The 21176-nt window shown below is 40.3% G+C and overlaps 1 protein-coding gene across 3 annotated transcripts in view; it reads right to left on the bottom strand.

Moving 5' to 3' along the window:
* Nucleotides 1-1840: 1840 nt before the first annotated feature.
* The window catches only part of C6 (complement C6), a 65200-nt gene continuing 45864 nt past the window's right edge, over nucleotides 1841-21176 (bottom strand). For all 3 annotated transcript variants that reach the window (XM_028767585.1, XM_028767584.1, XM_028767583.1), the window contains 5 exons: nucleotides 18016-18148; nucleotides 16647-16835; nucleotides 10208-10298; nucleotides 8154-8395; nucleotides 1841-2220 (listed from right to left, as the gene is read on the bottom strand). In XM_028767585.1, coding sequence (XP_028623418.1) covers nucleotides 2039-2220; nucleotides 8154-8395; nucleotides 10208-10298; nucleotides 16647-16835; nucleotides 18016-18148 — 837 coding nt within the window. In that variant the 3' untranslated portion in view covers nucleotides 1841-2038. The remainder of the gene's footprint in view (nucleotides 2221-8153; nucleotides 8396-10207; nucleotides 10299-16646; nucleotides 16836-18015; nucleotides 18149-21176) is intronic.

The raw sequence follows: 21176 nt of genomic DNA, 5'->3' as shown, positions 1-21176 counted from the left end.
CCATGATGCCGTTTTTCCCAGTCCTTCTTTGTGCCACGGGACTGGGGTACAGAAAGGGTCATTTTCATTTTACCCCTAATAAGCTACTTCACTATTCTCTCCCTTTTTCTCTGAGTGTGCAACCATTCTGGAAAGTATCTTGCTTTCAACACTTAAACAGGAAGTGCTCTGAGCTTGCGGAAGGGGGATGTGCTTCGGCCTGGATTAGCATTTTCAGGACCCTTTTATAAACCCCACCACCATCAGCAGAGCTGACATCCCACTGTTCTTTACTCTTAAGTTACAGAGAAGCGGCCTCCCAAGGCAGCAGCACAGATGGGGATAACTCGATGAGTCGGGCCCACAAGAGCTTGGTTTTTTTCAAGGAAACAGAAACCAAAAGTCTTTTTCAGAAGCCTTTACTGGTTTAGCTGAATGCTCCTGACCACAGCTGCCAGCCAGCACTGAAACACTTCTGACCACAGCTATAGCACCTCCACTCTGAGCTGCTGCCCCCCCCCACCACAGGCCTTTGTGGAACAGCACAAGTGTTTGCAGCTGGCTGCTGTTTTCAACTGTCCAAAGCAGCCAGATGTTTTCTTTTTATGAAAACTGTTCTTTCTATCCACAGAAAATGGCCGTGTTCAGTGGTTTCTTGCTGTACCTGTTTACACAACTGTAGATGACCCTTGTCTTACAAATGACGCCCTGGTGACTTTGGTTATGTCTTGGGGAAGAGATTTTTTAGCACCTTCCTTTTTTCATCCAGGAGGAAGGGATTAAACTTCCACTCTGAAGGCTACATGCAGATGCCTGCAGGACCGCCCCCCCCACCCAGGTTCCTTTCCTCTCTGAGATCTGTTTCGCAGGGGACAGTTGTGGGACCCTCAGGAGAACTGAGAGGCTCAGAGCCAAGTCAGCTTTGACTCTTACTTGGGAATGTGGGCCTATTTAACGGATATTATTCGTTAATTGTCTCAGGAAGGCTGAAGGCAGGAGGCGTATGTACAAGCTTTCTCCACTCTCACTGCCAGAAGCCAGTGGGCGGGTTGAGTGGGAAGAGGATGGGCCAGTGATTCCTAAGGGAGAGGCCCACTCAACTCTAATTACACTAGGAAAATATGTTTTCTCAGGGCTTTTTCTGCTCATTTTCCTCATTTTATATTACAAGATCTTTAGGATGTTGTCAAGGTTTTAGGATTAACGAGAGGAGGAAGGGCTGCGTTTAATGTCCAAAGTGTAGAACGATTTCTACCAGGTGGCTGTGGCTCATGGCTTCCTTCCCTGAAGTGGAGGAGTCCCGTCCCCCCCACCCCCCAACGCTGAATTGGAGATGTACAGAAGCAGTTTCTACACATCCCCGTGTAGGGTGAAGAAGGAGAAGGAAGACCCTAAGGTTTTTACATCAATTTGTAAAATCAGAGTCAACTTTGTTATGATTCATCTCAAAACTAGGCGCTCTTAGAAGTGATCCTGCGGTGGTTGCCAGCAGTACCACCTCGGACCCGAAACAGTCCTTGCCACATGGTGGAAACTGAGAAATGATTTTTGAAATGAATACATGAAGGTTGGGTATTTGTGAGGTGCATTATGGGCTCTGCAGCTTTCTGTTTATCGATCCATTGAAAAATGCTATGGATTTTTATTGCTTTTAATTGTGAGAATAATGTTTCTCGCAGGCCTCAGAGGTCCCCTGAAGTCCCTACGTACTTTGTGCAATGTGAGACAATTTGCTAGGTCGATATAGACATGTTGACTCAGAAATGTGACACAGGACAGCATATGCTGGCATTAGATGGGGGTGATCAAACGGCAGAGTGGGTGGGAGCGTAACAATATGACAATGAATGACACAAGAGAATTTTGTCCAGCAATTTATGGCTATGCCAGTTTACTCTACATATAATGATTTAAATTTTTTTAGGTTATTATACAAAGTAATGGGTTTTTATTATGACATCCCTGAACATGTGTATCTTTAAACTGTGTTCCCACCCTTCACTTTCCTCACTTCCTGTCCATTGTTTTTGAATAGTAAATTCATTTATCACTAGCATTGCTAATCTGAGCACCTCCCAGGGCTCAGTATTTCCACCTTCCTCTTTGCACACCTCACCGCCCCAACTGTACAGATGTTTACTGTCTTCCCACGCGTAGATGATCCCATTCTGACACAATAGAGTTGGTTTTCATCCTTGGAGCACTGTGGGGGCAACAGGCAGACACAGTTGGATGTGTGGGCTGCAACGAAAGAGGCAGCGTGAGTCACCACAGACAAGCCTTGGGCGGCTGGTGTTACTTAACCCTTCTCCATAGTACCCAGTTCCTTAATGGCAATTAAGAGAAAGCCAAAACCAGAGTGACATCCTAAAGTCCCCAACAGTTGCTGGATAGTGAGATGAGAATTTAAGACAGCAGAGTGTTCTCTCCTAAACTAGTAGGATTCCAGAACTGGGCCCTCATGACTCCTACTAAGTCTCATGGTCCACATCCAACCAAGATGTGAGCTATCTCTCTCATTCACTCTGTTAACACTATTTATACAAGGTCTGTGATCTTTCCTGTCCTTTTCTCTGGACATTTCTTATTAACATTATGGTTATTATTTATTGGCCATGAGCGCTGAAACAATACATTATGCATACTTTATTGAATCCTCACAAGTCTATGGACCTACCCATCCTGCAAAGTTTGCCTGGGATCAAACAGTTAGAATGTTAGGGACAAGTATTTTAATAAGTGACCCACATGTCTCAGCATGTTAACATAACCCTATGTCACATTTACTCATTCTATACTAGAATATTACTTGCTTACAATCTCCTGTGGCTTGTGTTTTTAATAAGCACTTAATTTGGGTGATTCTTATTGGAGGGCTGCTTTTAGAGACACCTAATCACTGCATAATTCATATAAATCTTATGTTCAGGAAATGGTTTTCCTTTTTATTGTGTGTGTGTGTGTCTGTATCTGTGCTTCTGTTTATGTGTGTGTATATATGTGTGTGTATGTATGTGTATGTGTATGTGTGTGTGTGTGTGTGTGTGTGTGTGTGTTTGTAGATGACAGAGGTTGTCATCAGATGTCTTCTTGGATTCCTCTTCACCTTATCTTACAGAGGCAGAATGTCTTATTGAACTTGGAACGTGCCTATTTTAGCTAGTCTGTAGACAACTGGAGAAGTACTGGGAAAATCTCATTCGTTGTCAGAAAAGATGCAGCTGGAGAAGACCACCTTGCTTAAGAAACCAGTTCTCTCAGGGTTTGTGATGACACCATCGCCATTGTTTTTGAGTCACTGTGACTATGTGCACCAAGCCTGTTGGTTTTCAACACCTAAGGGACATTCCTACCCTGTCTAGCAATGACTCTTTTAGCACACAGCCCTCACACTGTCGCCATTACAAAACCCAGCTCAGAAGAGTCTGATCTCACAGCTCTCATCCCACAGCATGCATTAAAGTGAGTCATGCAAGAACTGTCTAGTGTGAGTTCTCCAAGGACGGCGAACAATCTGAAGAGAACAAAGAGCCTTTTATGTCCACCCCCCTCACCAGACTGTACGGCAACTTCCATAGGTGGGATGCTAAATGGTTTGTTGCTGAATGAATTTCCCCTTCCTGTTGGTTGGTTGGCAGTGGATATTTCTGTAATTCAGACAGAACATTTTATATCCATAAAAATAGGCTCCCTGAGGGAGTCATTTCTTTCCTAAGTTTTGAAAAGAGAATATCTTACTACTTTGATATTCCACTTTAGGCTCTTTTTTTTCCCCTCCCTTAATTTCATTTTAGATAGGGAAGGGAAAGAGTAGCAAAGGGCACAGTGTAATCACAAGCATAGTTTAAGCAAGATGGCATTCAATTCAACTTAACATTACTAGGGCCACAACTTGCTGTGTGTGGGTTGGGTAGGAAATACATTTCTAAATTTCTTTCTTTGTAAGTGCAGTGGTTTGTGCTGTTTAATGGTGCCACTTCTAGGGTAATTTACTGAGATGCTGACTTTGGATAGATTAAAAACTGGCAGAGCCATTATCGGCTACTTTCTGATTGGATTTGAGTCCTAATCCACAGGAGGTACTTCATGTTTGATGTTCTAAAACTTGTTAAAAGCCTATAGTCTGGAAGGTCATAGGCTCTAGGAGGTGTGTGTGTGTGTTTGTGTGTGTGTGTGTTTGTGTGTGTGTGTTTGTGTGTGTGTGTAATTGTGTGATGCCCTTGCTGTTGTTATTTTGTTAAGTGGAAGCCAAACTGCCTTTTAAATATGTATGTATTTATGTTTATATCTATAGATTAATTCTGCTTTCAACCTTGGTTCAAAAAACATTTTTTTTTTTTGGGCTGTGGGCAATCAATGTAGAGACTAATAGTCAGTGAAAGGTGAAAGTGTATAGAATAGGAGACTTCGTATCCCCAGCCCTAAATAGGACATTTATATACTACCCACCCAGAAGGCTCAGGGACCAGAGGGTGGAAAGAGGAGAAGATGGAAAGGATGTAGGAGCCGGAGGATGGAGGGGAATGCTGTCTTCTGAGAATAGTGTGGCCACTGCACTTAGGAACTCAGAGCAGCTGTAGGTACCCGTGGAAGACCTGTGTGAAACAAGCCAGTCAGGAGGGAGAGGAGCTCATGAGGTGCAGAACTATTGAAAAGTGATGCCTGCTGGGGGAAATGGAATCATTTTTCTTCTTGGGTGTGGCTATTGGGTACGCTGTCCATGCTCAGATGGAAGGCCCCAGAACCATGTAGGGAGGCAGTAAGTATACTCAGGGGAGTATTTATGGATATTGGTGGTGGTGATGATGATGATGATGATGATGAGGAGGAGGAGGAGGAGGAAAAAGAAACATGGAGGCAGGAGAGGGAAATGCTGGGAGTATGTCTAAGGGGAGTGGGAATGGGAGATTTGGCTTGGATATGATGACTATATGTGTATATATTACAAAGTTGTCAAAGAATAAATAAAATTATAAAATACTGTTTGAGGCTGACCATTTCTTTAAAAATGTGCTTTTTAGTTACTAGACCAAAATGATCCTTTTAATTATGCATGTAAGTATTTTTATTAAGAAATGCCTATATATATATATTAGGTTGATAACTCCAAACATTCCATCAATTTGAGCAATACTGATTACATGTTAAAACTTTTTTTTAGTATTTCTTTTAAAGATGAACTTGTGGTTTGTAGAGTCTGTGGGCATTCAGCGAAGGGACACTCGTAAAGCAGAAATTTCGATGAAGTTGTATTGAAGCAATTATTTCTAAGTAATATAGACTTGAGAAGAATAATTCATGAAAAAATAGTAAAACAAAATCTTTTAAAAGGAAGAATTCCATAAAGGCCTTCTATATTGCAAGGAAGAAAGCAAGATAACTCTAAACATCTCTGTACCTCCTGACTTACCCAATAAAGTCAGAGGCCATTTAAAAAAATCATCTGACTGTCCAAAACCCTTTAATTAATTAACTAATTAATTGATTGATTAATTTCGTATGACAGATTTTTGAGACAGAGTCAGCCCTTGGAAGCCCTGGTCTGGAAATCATCATGTCGCCCTGGCTGGTCTTGAACTCATCAAATCCTCCTGAATGTGCTTTTTAAGACTTAGTATTGCAGGTTTGAGTTCCCACATTAAGCTCTCTCTCTATTTCTGACATCTCTCTATTTCTGTATCTTTTTACTACAATTCTCAGTGAAAATGTTCATATGTAAATAGAGGAAGGAACCTGGATAACACAGGTCTTTTCTACTGCTAAATACTACTTCTGAGAGGTGATAGGTGGTTGATGTTTTTGGCCAAATAGCTAAAACACAAATAGTAGAGATTTTATCTATATGAGATTTCATAGTAACTAGAGCTGGGTGACATGTGAAGCAGGCTCCTGTTTTCTGTCTCCTGGGTGGAATTGCCCTGTCCAGCTGTGGCATGGAGCTTAAAGACTCAAGTATTTTATCCTGAGTGAGGGCTCCATCAGATGGCCGGTGATCTATGAGGCTACGTCCGTCCTTTATTATGGGAAGGGTTTGTGGCCTGACAACGATGATGATTTTGGTCCTCAGTTTTAAACTGATCAGGAAGAGTCTGGTATTGGGTAAGACTGTTCTTCTTTTCTCAGAGATGAAGAACCTTGGGCCAGGAACTGAAAAGGGATAAACAAACCTGAGGTGGTTTAGATTGGAACAACTCCACAGGTTTTCACTGGGTGCTTTGTTTCTGAGTTTCAGAAACATTCCTTGAAAATGTGTTGTAAGAGGAATCTGGATGCCCATTTGACTCTGTTCAATCCTAATCTCTAGCTACTGTTATGAATTGTAAGAAATGGCCCGCTGCAGGGGCAGATGTTTTCCTGGCGTAGATGCAGTGCCATGAAGACTGCTTCCTTTCAGTTCACACATGATGGGAACAGCACTCCATGTAGGGAGGATGGAGGCGCAATGCTGCATCTTAAGGATGAATTGACAGGTTATAAAGAAGTGATGACAACTAGGCTTGGTGAGTGTGTCAGCGGGTGAATAGCATATCTGATACAGTTGAGCATATTGTCACAAAAACACTTCCGGAAAGTAGTCTAATGCATCGTATCAGTTATCATTTTATACTTTAAAAGTGATATTTATGGAGAGGATCTGGAAGGAGTTTGGGGAGGGGGAGGGGAAGAATATGATAAAAGTATATTGTAAGGAATTGTCAATGTATAAAGAAATCATCATTAAATATTATTTACTTTGAAGTTTCACATTCTAAGGCATATGTTAAAGAATTTTACATATAATAATATGTAATAATAAAATAATAATTTTAGACTTACTTAACTCTTTGTGATAAATTTATCTGTCATAGTGCTGTTTATAATACAAATGTATCAGGGAAAAGTTAATCTACTTAAATATTGGATAAATAAAACATTTAATATTTTCACACAGACTTTTATAAACATTTAACATTATGTGACAATAATATCAAGACATGAAAAAAGTTATATTTATATCATGTTATATTAAATGAACACATCAATTTGTAACATGTTATATAAAGTATGCTCCCATTTTATCTTTTATGTGTGTTTATTGTATGTAGGTCAGTAGCTGGAATGCGTGAGGCACCAGGGACAATTTTTTTTTAGTGAAGTTGGTTGTCTTTTTAGTGACCCAAATGAAAATGTCAGTACAATATGGGTAGTTCAATTTAAGTAATTTTGAGTAAATAGTCCTTTCTGGCCAATAGGAATCATTTACTCTCTCAGCTGTGCCCTGAGTATGAGAATCTACCTCTGGTTGACAAATGGCATTGTATACATGAGTCACAGAGCTTTCTTGTGGACATCTGGTTGACCTCACAGATAGTGAGGAAGAGAAACAGTAGAAAGGAAAAGATTGTTCCATAGGTGAAAACTGGTGCTTGAGTCCAGTGGGACCCTAAATGTGGGCTCAGAATGACTGATTGAATAAGACTGCTAGTCCCCAAAGAGCCAGTTACTAATAGAGGAATTAAAGAAATTTAAGGAAAATATTTCAGCAATTGGCATCACATTGAATCCCAATCTGACCTAGATGACAGTCTTGGATCAATTGAGTATGAACCAACAGGGAAAAATGGTATGGAAGGCACTGTTAGAAGCTGCGAGCAGAACTGTGTTCCTCTTACAGCTCTGCAGTGGTTCTCAACCTTCCTAATGCTGTGACCCTTTCATACAGTTCCTCACAGTGTGATGATCCCCAACCATAAAATTATTTTCATTGCTATTTCATAACTGTAATTTTGCTACTGTTACAATCATAATGGAAATATTTCTGTTTTCTGGGGTCTTTAGGCAACCCCTGTGAAAGGGTGGTTTGACCCATGAAAAGGTCATGACTCACACATTGAAAACCGCTGTCTTACTGGGATCTAAGGATAACACTGAGTACATGGGGATAGGAAGAGACTGGAAAGATATACCACTGAATTATTAAGGTAGTTACCTTTAGTTTGTGGTTAGTTATCTTTTGCCTTTTCTGTTTAGATTATGAAAACTTTAACAAAAATAAACACTTTTTGATTCAAGTCAGTTTTATACAATGTCATATAAATGTAAATATGATGTATAAATGCACAGGAAATATGCCACACGATCTGAGTAGGGAAGAATGAGAACATTTCTAGTATAAATTGACCACACTGGCTTACCTGAACAATTTTCCCAGTCATAGCAGGTGTTGTATCCACAGGGCACTCTCTTTGTGCTATTCAACGCGAGGTTTAGCCTCTCAAGGCCCCATTCTAACTGTGGGCCTTCTTGACAGGAACCAGCATGGACAAAGTGGAACTGGTTGTTGTTTAAACATTTTTCAGCCAAAAATTTGCAAGCGGATGAAGTGAAGTACCTGCTGGATCCCCCATCAAATATACAGAGGTCTTCCGAATAACTGCTGTGGAAGGGCGGGAAGCAAGTGTTAGGTTGGAGGGCATATAGAGCATGCAGATGACATGTACAGGCGACTGGCCACTCAGGTTTTCTTCACCAGGTTTTAGTACTGGTAGTCTCTCTTGTTCCATCCGCCCAGGATCTTTGTGCAACTCTAGAACACTAATTGCTATAATAGTTCAACACATGCCATACAACATCTGTATCACTCTACAATGTTTTAAATGTGTCTGTGCTGTGATTTGGAGCGTGAGGCTTTAACTCACTCATTGGCTGACAAGCTCCATCCCCACAGATAAAAGGATGAATCCTGTTATTACATGTGTAACACGAGATCAGTCTTTCTCTAGATGGAGATGACAAATTTCTTTGATTACTTCAAATCTGAGCTCTTTTCTGTGGTGTCTGATTCAGAATTAACAGTCAGTGCACCAGTGTGTAAAGTGATTTCCAGGAAGTAGAGCTCATCCCTTACAACCAAAGACTGATTTCTCTATACTGAAGAAATAAGCTGTGGGCTAACTACTCCCAACACCTTTCCTTGTTATAAAGGGAACCAGTGGGTAGAGGCAAGACTGGAGGGTGTAGCACAGCAGTATGGACTCTCTGAGGGTAGTGAATATGTTTAAGATTTGGTATTGCAAAGATCCAGAAAGAAGCTTCCTCTGTTAAAAGGACAGTGTAGATACAGTGAATAGTTTCCAGAAATCTTCGGGTGATTGGAGTCTGAAAGGAAGAAACTAATTGTGGAAAAATTCAAGGAGTCCAAATAGAGCTACCTTTGGGCTGATATATGCTGGTGGGGTTATAGAGAAAATGGCCCACTGTGCTCATCAGATAATGGGGACCCATTGCTTACAACTGTTTGTTCACACTTGTACACAGGAGTCTGGGGCTAAGGAGTGTTAAAAGTGACACATTCACAATGGTGTTTAGTTTGTTGACTTCCTCTTGCAGCATCTAGTTTTATTTCGAGAAAGTTAACATGATAAAACAAAAGGTGGGCTTCCAGGAAAACAGAACTAAACAAAGCAAGGATTTTTTTCCACTTATGGTCTGTATATTGTACATGTTGTGTTATTCTTGTGTGTGGGGTGTGTGTATATGTTTGTGTATGAGTGTGTATGTGTGTGTGTATGTTTGTGGGTGGTGTATGTGGTGTATGTGTATGTTTGTGTATGATATGTGTATGTGTGTGGTGTGCATATATGTTTATATGGTATGTGTGTGTATGTGGGACCTGTGTGTGTTTGTGGTGTTTGTATGTTTGTATGGTGTGTGTGTGTGCGTGTGTGATGTAGGTGTGTGTGATGTGTGTATATCTGTGTATGTGGTACATGTATGTGTGTGTGAACATGTGTGAGTGTGTGTGTATTTTATACTGATAACACTTTACTACAGCTTTCTGGAGTACTTACTTTCAACTATAGTCAGTAAGAAGGGAAGGCTTTGAAAGAGTCAAGTTTGACAGTTTTAAATGGACAAGAGCAATTTTTTAACACATGAATTAGACTGCTTAAATAGATAAGTGCAGTATGACTGTATAGAGCCAATAAAAACAACCCTTGCTCCCAGGAAGAAAATATGAGAAGGTTTGGAGGGAGAAAGTGAAGTGAGAGATGACATAATTGTGATCTCAAAAACAAAATAATTAAAAAAGAGCTTGCTCCCCAATAGGAAGAGAGGAATTCAATTGAATGTAGGAGTTTCAGCTATGTGAAAATGAATGTTGCATGTTTGTGTGTCAAGGTCAGCTTCTCCATCAACACAAGATTGGTTTCCTCAATTTTCAAACATACTTCAGAATGTTTCATACCTACAGTCTTCTTCTGGGGACATACAAATACACTCGGATCCTGATTGTTTTTGTCCTGGTTGACACATGCCCTTTGACTTTGTCAGAATATCTGAAATAAAAGAAAAGAGAGAGAAAAGTAGAGCATCTTTAAGAGTTCTGACTGTTAGGCTTGAACTCTGGAGAACAGGGAGTGGTGAAGGCTTCCCCTTTCTTTGCTGCATTAGCTCCTTCATCATGGCCCATTTAAATACAGTGTTGTGAAACATTCCATCTGAAAAGTCCTTTCCAGCTCACTCCCTTTGCTACTTTCCAGAATAAAATGGCTGTTGGGCTCAGAAAACTAAAGCAAAAACTGGAAAAGGAGAGAGTCTTGTTTATTTGTCTTCCAGATACTTGTGGATCATTTGTGATGCTCCGAGGGCCCTTGGGAGGCTCTGAGACTGACTGATCGAACTGTGTCTCACATTCTGTACCTGGTGGGGACAGACAGATGTTGGTCGGAGAAGCACAGTAATACATAAGAGAATTGCTAACGATATTAGTGATATTAAAAGGAATGCGTGCCATCAGAAAAATTGATGTTCCCAGGAAGGTTGGGAACAGTCACCCGTGTGTGAGGGGATGTGAGGACGGTTGGAAGCAGAGGGAACATCACGTATGAAAACATTTTGAAAGGAGACAGCATGTGACTTTCCTGGAACTGAGAGGAGACCAGTGTGGCTGAGCACAGAAAATCAAAAGCATACAACAAGAAGAAGAAGATACAGTAGCACATGATCGGAACTACGGGCTCTACTAAGGCTGTCCTCCCCTTATTTCCCAAGCAGTACATCTCTGATGGTTTCTAATCAAGGAAGCATCTGACAACAGCAGGTCTAGATTTTGAAAACAAGATAGGCTCTGACTTCTTGGGGAAAACTCTGTTTTAGAAAGGTACAGAGAAGAGGACTATGGTACATAATCTATGGCATTATAGTGACCCAGGTACAAAGAGACAGGATGTGAAAGAAGAGACATGTAGATAAATTGTATGTGTGCACGGGGCAAACTAGAATGAAATATATTTGTATGTGTGTTAATTTTGTTAATATTTTGGTAAGCTATGTTAGCAATCAAGTTTAATTATTACTGTCTAGTTTACAAACAGAAAGGCACTGGGCATACAGAAAGAGAAAGTATCAAAAGATGGTTCATTTCAGGCAGGGAAAGATGAATCAAGATCTCTTTCTACCCGTATTGAATTTGTGGTATCTTTAGTATATCCAAGCAAAGTAAACTTAGAGGAATTTTGATATTCCTGTTTAGAACTCTGTAGTGGTGTATATTGTAAAGCCTTTGTGTCTAGCTTTAAGTAGAATTAGTAGTAAAGCCTTTGTGTCTAGCTTTGAGTGACATGTTTCAGCAAAGCTTTTGCTATGCTTGAGTCAATCATTAGAGGCTGAGAAATTGTTTTGAGACTGTTCGAACCTTGAAGAAATGCTGTCTCTCTAGAGAATCTGTTCTTGGCATTATGTGAGAATATGCAGCTGTACCAACCTTGGTCCTAAGATACCACTGGCAAACCTGGAATTCTTACTTTTGATTATGGCTAGCCACGGTTAAAAAGGACTGAGGTTTGTATGGGCCATCTTCTCTCATGGTCAGCAAGGGCAAGGTAACTTTGGTAGCTGGAACTTTTTCAAGCCCCAATTAACTTTGTATAATGTTTGAATATCCTAACTGGAGTGAGCTAGCTGGGTGTCAGTCTTTTCTAAGAAGGCTGAACCCCTCTGCTCCTTCGGAAAACGAAGGCTTGGTATCTGGGTGATCTTCTCTGACTGCTGTGGGCCTACAACCAACATCAATAAATGGAACTCAGCAAAGAAATCTGTGCTAAGAAATCAATTCATTAATTCTGTTAGGAAGCTATTAAGGATGCCATTGTGAGTAGGATTCCCTGGCATAAGACTGCAGGATGAGGTGATGTGGCAGTCTAAGGCAGGAATCTGTGAAAACAAGGAAACAGCCAGTGAGGTAGGCCCTAACCAAAATGACTTGTTTACCAGGAGTTAGTGGTGTGCACCTTTAATCCCAGCACTCAGGAAGCAGAGGCAGGCAGATTTGGGGTCTACCTAAAGATTTTGGGTCTACAGAGTTCCAGGATAGCTAGGGCTACAAAGAGAAATCCTGTCTCAAAAAAAAAAAAAAAAAACCAAAACCAAACCAAAACCATGTGTGATGGTCTGAATATCTTGGGCCCAAGCAGTGGCACTATTAGGAGGTGTAGCCTTGTTGGAGGAAGTGTATCACTTTGGGGGTTGGCTTTGTGATCCTTTCCTAGCTTCCTGGAAGACAGTCTTCTGCTTGCATTTGGAACAAGATGTAGAACTCTCTGTTCCTTTCTTCAGCATCACATCTGACTGCACACTGCCATGCTTACTGCTATGATGATAATGGACTGAACCTCTGAAACTGTAAGCCAGTCCCAACTAAACATTGTGCTTTATAAGAGTTGCCTTGGTCAAAGTGTCTCCTCACAGGAATGAAAACCCTAAGACAGCACTCAAAACTAAAACCCAGACTACCACCAGCACCAACAAAACGATGAATCTTAAACAGATGTAGAAAATGTTGACATAGTTGAAACCTGCTAGGAGGTCACAGAATACAAGAACACATAAAACCACACACAACATCTACAAGACATAGCGCTATGAACCTTAATTATGAGAATCGAGAAATTTGTTGTTGTTGGTTGGAGTAATGGCTTGAAAGTAATTTCCAAGATGGATGGATGGATGTAGCTGTTGACCTATGTCTATATTCTATGCATTAGGATTTTAAAAAAGAAAATAAAGGAAGAGAGGGAGGGAAAGAGAAACGGGAAATTGTTAGAAGGAAGGAGAAATCTCAATGAAAACAGAGGAAGGAAGAGACAATGGTTCTTTGATGAATCTAAAAGATTGTTAGTAATTCAGGATAAATCGGACAGTAACTTGGACTTACATACCAGACAGAACTGGAGAGAAATTGATACATTAAGATATTTATCTCATGTGCATAAAGTAGTATAACAATGGATTTATAATTGAAAGTAGGGGCAATCTCTTAAAAGGCAAAATGGATTCAGTATACCATACTGATCTCAACTGGAAAAAATAAGATCCCCTAAGAAATATGCTTGAATGAAGATAAAGAACTGAACAGTGTTCACATAGAGGAAGGAGACTAACATGGGAAGACGGCACTTAGAGTGTATTCTCTGTAAGGAGAAGTCTTGGTTGTCTTTGTTTCCAGTGAAGGCTATGCAGAAGATGTTTAGCATTGAATCAAAATCTGACATCCCAACCAAACTTCCCCGAGCTGGATCTGATTCATCAGGACAAGAATGTCTTAGTGAAGAAGTTAATTGTCAAGAAAGAAAAAAAATAATCACATGCTGATACTCCTTAAATTACATAGCTGAACGGGAGAAGGGGCTCACAGGTTCTCACTTAGCCTATTATGGACAAGATTTGATAAAAGGAGGTTTTCATTAAAGACACAATTGAATCCTGAAAACGACTGTGGTTTCCTTTTTTCTTTGCTGCTATCTCTATTTCTCACCATCATCTCTTTTTTGAACCCTCATTTCATCTGTCAAGATGTGGCCAGGAACTTAGGTAAACCTGGAGGATTGTAGCTCTAGTATGCTCAGTGGTATGAAGGTCAGAAGAGATGAGCGAGGTCCACTGTAGCTCTGTAGATGTATACGCTGATGTGGAAGAGGTTTCCACTACTTCTGACACAATTGTCCTGCTGTTCCTTCTCACACAGGCCAGGGGAGGCTGAGAGCTACGTGTTGTTTTCAGTGAGAGATGGAGTTTCAGGCGCTGTGGAACACTGTCTAGCCACTGTCAGTTTGAAGTGCTCAGTGAGCACACAGGAGCTTTCCATCCTCTTTGATCCTTTAGAAGGAAGCTGGTGCTAGTACTGAGTAGGACAGAAGACCAAACTCAGGAGCAACATAGAGAGAATACTTTTGAATCTTTGAGATGCTGAGAGCAGGAGGACTTCCTGAGGTGTGTGGTGTGCGTAATGGGTTGGTTCTAAAAAGAAGGAAGGGCACGGCTGTAGAGGAAAGTAATGGAAAGTACCTTGCTTCATCATGATGAAAACAGTTTTTCATAAGGAAAGACCAAAGAGTCTGTCTTTGGCCAGCGACAGCCTGAAAGTGTCTTTACCTTATTTGGATTTTTTAAAAAATCTTTTTCTTTCTTTTGACTGGAGCCTTTCTATTACTGTCATGGAAGATAGAGCATATCAAATATTTTATTTCCTTTATCTAGATGTAATCAATTGCATGTTTATTTCCTTATAATTTTAATTTCCAAGGACAGAGTTGACTATGTACGTATGTATGCATGTATGTATGTATATGTATGTATGTATGTATGTATGTATCTCTCTCTCTCTCTCTCTGTCTATCTATCTATCTATCTATCTATCTATCTATCCATTCACATCTGCTTTTATGAACAAAATGCTGCTCAGATTATTTTAACTTTGGAAGCCTGAAGTGTCCAACACACCTCTTCTGATATTCATATTACTCATCATTATTAAGATTAGGAGCCTGTGATCCAAGACACAACATCCACCTGAAGCCCTCACCAGTTCCCACAGGATCTACTTAAGGTTAGTTGAAAGGTTAACTTTTTCCATTTCCTTCAAATATTGTGAGATCCCAGTAGAGACGGAAGGACAGGGCAGCAAGGCACACAGGGAGTTAGCAGGGCGGATGCATACGCTTGGTCTAATTTTCCCTCTGTCTGTTTCTGTTCTTTTCCAAAGTGAAATTAGCCTAATATCTTATCTCAGATGCATTCTCAAGAATTCTGATTAAAAGTGAGACATTACTCAAAAGTACAAAGATCGCATGCTTTCTCTCATTGGGCGAGATCTAAGTGGAAGAGAACGGGCATACAAGATGATAGTGACCAGGTAAAAGACAGATAATAATGTGTTTTCTCTCATTTGCAGGATTTAGATTTATCTATACCTATGCATATATATTACATGTGTGACATGAAAGCAGAAGGAGGACTACATGGGAGGAGGAAGGGTGTGTGTGTGTGTGTGTGTGTGTGTGAGAGAGAGAGAGAGAGAGAGAGAGAGAGAGAGAGAGAGAGAGAGAGAGAGAAAGTGTGAGCACATGGGGACTGGGAAGTGGAGACAAATATGAGCCAGAAACTTTGATGCTCATAAATGACAATATCATAACGAAAGCCATTATTTTGGACACAAACTGTAAAACTCAGTTTAAGGGAAGCTGAAAAACGTAAGGCTGGGAACATGCTCAGTGGGTAGAGTGCTTGCTGCACATGAAGGAGGATCTGGGTTGGGATCCCCAGCACAGCTACAAAGAGCTGAAAGTGGCAAGGTGTTCCTGTATTCCCAGCATGGGGGGAAGAGGAAACACACAGATTCCTGGATCTCTCTGGTCAGTGAGCCAAACACTAACTAATAGACGAGCTACAGGTTTAGTGAGAGGTACTTTCTTAAAAAAAAAAAAAGTAAGGTGGACAGTGACTGAGGGAAGCATCAGTATTCACCTCTGGCCTCCATATATGTGAACATGTACACGAGCACCCTCTCACATACATGCATGTAGAAGTATACCTCACAATACATTCATTCTCTCTCTCTCTCTCTCTCTCTCTCTCTCTCTCTCTCTCTCTCTCTCCCTCTCTCTCTCCATAAAGTAGACATTATCTGACAATGCCAGCTACCCTTGTTATTATATAAATTGATTCAATATGTAAACTGTCAAAACAGAAAAATGGACTTGCTTTTAAGGCAAAGGTTTTAAATAGTCAGATAAAAGTGTGTTTTCAAAACCCATTTTAAAATTAGTTGTGGATGAAACCAGTAAAAAGATTAAAGATTTAGGGAAATATAAAAACTCATACTGTTCTCTAGTCAGTTCTTTCAAAGATATGTCTACATTTTCATCTCCTAAAGGCAATCATTTTCGGCTCCAGTGATGCAGGATTCACCAGGGGAGGATTCTTAAAATTTTATAGTGACTAAAAACTTTTAAAACTGGTACATAAAGTGTGTTCATAGTTGTGGTGTTCCATGGGACATTTGGTTGGTATGTGTACAAATTTGTGTGCAAATCAAGGTTAAAAGATCTATTTCTTCTATCTCTTTGTTGTAAAAATATTCAAAATCCTCTCTAGCTGGGAGTGTTTTGGACATCTTGGACTCCCTATAACTGTCAAAGTTTTCGATTAGAAAGGGAAATTGAACTCACTCTCTAAGATGTAAACACTTACTTGGCCAGTAAGGTATTATCTCACCATCTGCACAGGGTGAAGTATGCTTCCCCTTTCATTCTAAATCTACCTGAGCAGTAACAATACTTTGGATTGTGAATTATAGACCCTCTGGAGCCAAACCTTACGGAATCACCAATCCCCGAGTCCCTGCTCACCTTTTTCACAAGTCAATGAATTTGAAATGGGAGGTGTCCAGGAGTCTCCCTCACATGTATACCTTGATGGCCCGGCAACCACGAAGCCTCTGGGGCATGTCAGCTCAATGGATTCCCCAATCTTATACACTCTCTGAAATGGAGAGATGGTCAGGACATCCTGAAAAACCGGCTTGAGGCACGCAGTCCCTGCAGGGAGAACAATATCTCAGATGTGTTCAGTGGAGCGGAAGAGTCAACAAACACATGCAGATGATGTGTGCCCAAAGAAGTGTTGCTCCTGAGATTTACTGTGTTTGCTCAGCTGTGGTACCTCCTTTTAATCAGTGAAGTCTGTAGTTAAAAATCTTTAGCTTCTCCTCAGAAACTCCACTAAAACAAATCCTTTAATCCTGACAGCAAAGGAATATTTGCAGAGGAGCAGTCTCCACACTCAAATTTTGTCATATCTTTTGAATGTTTTTTCTCTCACGAAATAATTTTTTATTCTTCTATCTCTCGAGTTTTTCATCCTTTTAAAGGATTTATTTAATTTTAACTATATGTGTTTGCCCCCCTCCATGTGTGTGTGTGTGTGTGACACAGGCATGTTTGGTACCATGGCCAAGGAGTCAGAAGAGAATGCCCATCTCCTGAAACTGTATATACAGATAGTTGTGAGCTCCCATGGGGTTCTTGGAATCAAATCTGCGTCCTCTGCACGAGTAGCAAGTGCTCTTAATGACTCAATCATGCCTCCATCTTCCTTTTGTGTTTTTCTTAAGGTAAGTTACAACACTGTGAGTGACAGGTGCAGATCATTTTAATTGACACTGCTCGAAACTCTATGGAAGTGGTCCCAGAAGGTGTTTGAGGTCCCTTTTTTGAGTCTTGTTTGAATCTCAGTTTTTACCTTCCTACAATATGGGTAGTCACAGACATACCCATAGACATATTTGACTCAGTCTTTTCCAGTAAAGGATGTAATTGTACCCTCCAACAAGGTGTGGTTTGGAGATTATGGCATCTTAGACAAAATTCCAAATCTGAGTATTATCTTTTTGGGATTTAGCCACTTGTTTCAAGTTTTACATCACCCAAGACATATGCCTGTGGTCAGATAAGTTTTCTGGTTCCATGAATTTCTCTTTAGAGGCATACTTCATAGTGCTATGTGTATGAGGTTAATATGCAAGGGCAGGAGAGCTGAAACATGGTATTATGAAATACAACATTAGCAAATGAGGCCCATTTACTGCTTCACTAAGTCTTTTCACCACTGTAGTTAAAAATTTCGTAAAATGAACTGAACTGATTTTGCTCTATTTGTATTGGACACATCCATTCTGCAGGGGAGCCGTGCAAATGCTTGTGCTTGCCCCATGCTCACGTTGGCATTCGACGTCTCCTTGTCTCCAGGTTCTGTCTGGTAAGCATCTGAAGTACTGGTATCCAACAGCTTTGAATCCAGTAAGACATGAAATTTCAACTTCCTCCCCAACTGAGTACAGTTTCTTCTCATTCTATAATAAAAACAGAAAGCAGAAATCATGAATGTGATGAATTGTCGTCTCTGGATACCTTAGGGTCTCCCTGGAATCGGCCCAGTGCATACTCTTGGTATCTACTCAACTGTCTTAAGATTCTACTCCTAAGTTCAGTCCAAATGTCTTTTCATTCTTCCTCTTCCTCCTCCTCCTCCTCCTCCTCCTCCTCCTCCTCCTCCTCTTCCTCCTTCTCCTCTTCCTTCTCTTCTTCCTCCTCCTCCTTTATGTTCTTAGATAACTTTTTAACTTTTCATTTTCTGAATTCATTTTTCTGCCTTAAACTAATTATACTTTTTGTACTTGAATTTCTCTCTGCTTTTGAGTATGATGTTGCATACCTTCAATCCCTTGGGAGGAAGAGGTAATAGAAATCTGTGCATTTAAATGCAGCTAGGACTACACAATGGGACTTGTATGCCTTATAAGTTATAGACAGGTTGCACTTTCTACCTAAGCTTTGTGTGCTTCCGGGATCTGTGGAGATATGAGTAAGCCTTCTCCGACTCTTGCCACCATGGACAAAAACAAAAACAAACAGATGACAAAACTTGCTCCTTGGGGCTTGCTTTGTAACCATGTGGACCTGATTTTGAATTTTCCCCACCAAGGTAAAATCCAGATGTGGAGGCAACATCTGTAACTGGAGCATTGGTGGTAGGCAAGGATAGGAGGTTCTCTGGAGCTTGCTGGGCACTCAGTCTAGCTACTGAGTCTAGTGTAGTCTAGTGTGTAGTCTAGTGTAGTCTAGTGTAGTCTAGTGTGTAGTCTAGTGTAGTCTAGTATAGTCTAGTGCAGTCTAGTGTAGTCTAGTATAGTCTAGTATGTAGTCTAGTGTAGTCTAGTCTCACTCCTGATGAGTGAGAGGCCTTGTTTCAAAAATAGTAAAGAAGAAAGCAACAGAGAAGGGCACTTAAAGTTGGCTTCAGTCCTCCATGCACACCTGTATATACACATGCACAAATGTGCACATAGACATTCAACACACACACACCACACAAACCACACACTCAACCAAACGAAGCTCTCTATATGAAGACGCCTTCTGTTATGGTTTGACTATGAAATATTCCTTGCAGGTTTATCTATTTAAACACTTGTTCCCTAGACAGTGGTGCTGGGAAGAGAAGTTCAGAAACCTTAAGGAAATGGAGTCTAGTGGGAGGAAGTGAGTTCCTGGGGTCAGGCCTTAGATCTTATAGCCAGTTCACACCTTCTACCTGGGCTCCGTGTGCTTCCAGCCTGTGGAGATGTGAGCAGACCTCCTCATGCCCTTGCCACCATGGACAGGAGCCTGCCTCCCTTGCTGCTGCCTATTCAGCTACAATGTTCCCATCTGAAACCATGAGTCAAAATACAACGTCCCCGGATTTACTTCTGTAAGTAATTGTTCAAGGATTTCATCATCTTCATTTTTCTCCATACATATTTTTGCTCGAATATGGGTCACAACAAGGAGAAGTGACAAAAATACCCAATGTTTCTAGAAAAGAAAAGCTTTATGCTCACAGTGTTATGGCTGTTCATTGCATGACCACCCTACATTTATAAGAAGCATGTGCCATTCCTAGAAGCTGATTAGTCATACATTTTCCCAGATAATGTATAAGGCATTGTCCTATGGGGATTCACTAAAAGTTTCAAGATAAAAAAATGGGTCTTGCACTTCTTAAGTTATTACTTTAAAATAATTTGTGCTTCTATCCTTACCTCCTGTCATTTTGCTCCTGAACTAAGTCATTGCTTTGAACTCCTGTCTCCATTTTTCTCATGAAGCAATAACATATACAAATATGTTGCAATCATTAAGCTTAGATGGCAGAGACATTCTCAAACACTTTTACTCCCCAAGCCCCACAATCATCTGCTAAACTACTACTTTCTTTGTTAGTTTGGCTTTATTTTTTGAAACAGTATCTCACTGCGTGGTCCTAGCTAGCCTATAAATCACTATGTACATGAAGCTGGCCTTGAACTTGCGTAGATCCACTTGTCTCTGCCTCCTAAGTGTTGGGATTAGAGATACACTCCATCACACCACGTTTAAACAATTCTTCCTGATACATAAATCAATCTAGACTGTGGGACTTGGTTACAGCAGCAGGGAATGGAGCAAAACACATAATCTAATTTTATAAAAAGATCCATAACTATAATGAAGTCCTCTTTAAAGCCTCAGTGGGTTTTAAAATTAAATAACAAAAATTTTTTTAACAGTTTTAGCATGCAGCTGGCATAAACATGTTAAACATTATTTAGGCAGCTGGATATGACAATATATAATTTTGACATCAATATTCTAAAGCAGGAACCAGAAAATGTTTTTTTTTCTATAAAGGGCCTATATTAGTCAGTTGCTGGTCATTAGAGCATCTGTCACAGTTATTCATATTTTCTATTATTTGATGGAAGCAGTAATAGGTAATAGGTAAATAAATTAATATGGCTGTGTTGTAAAATTTATTTTTTTGAAGTAACAAACTAGATTGAGCCCATAGTTTGTACTTTGCTGATGCCTGTTCTAAAGGATTGCTCTCTGTTCTGTGACTTCCAACCTGGCAGCATTAGCACTGTATGGGCATTTGGATTTCACTCAAGAGCTTGTGAACCAGAGATTGTGGGAGTGCAAGTGGCTACTCTGTGTTTTAACATGCCCTCCATTGCATTGGTGAGACCAAGACCTAAGTCCTGGAATAAAGACTGATTGAAACAACCTCCTTCCAAAATACTTCCTCTTATGACCATAATGCATGGTACATTAGAACACACAGCATGGGGCTATCTGCCATGGATATCTACAATGGTGGTCTTGGAGATTTGTATGTTATTGAGTTTTGATAATAAATGTATTGTTGGATAGAGATGAATTTATTCATTTAAAAAATGGCTAGCGAGCATGCCTTTTGTCAATCTTAACATTATATATCTCCTAAAGGATTCAATCTAAAGCCACAGATTCATGTGGCAAGACTCACATCTTATAAAAAGCATAGAAACATATTGTGAC

Source organism: Grammomys surdaster, unplaced genomic scaffold (assembly GCF_004785775.1).
Source record: "Grammomys surdaster isolate TR1022 unplaced genomic scaffold, NIH_TR_1.0 174, whole genome shotgun sequence".
In the NCBI taxonomy this organism is placed as follows: domain Eukaryota; kingdom Metazoa; phylum Chordata; class Mammalia; order Rodentia; family Muridae; genus Grammomys; species Grammomys surdaster.
Note: the sequence above shows the minus strand (reverse complement) of the source record. Positions and strands in the feature narration are given on the sequence as shown.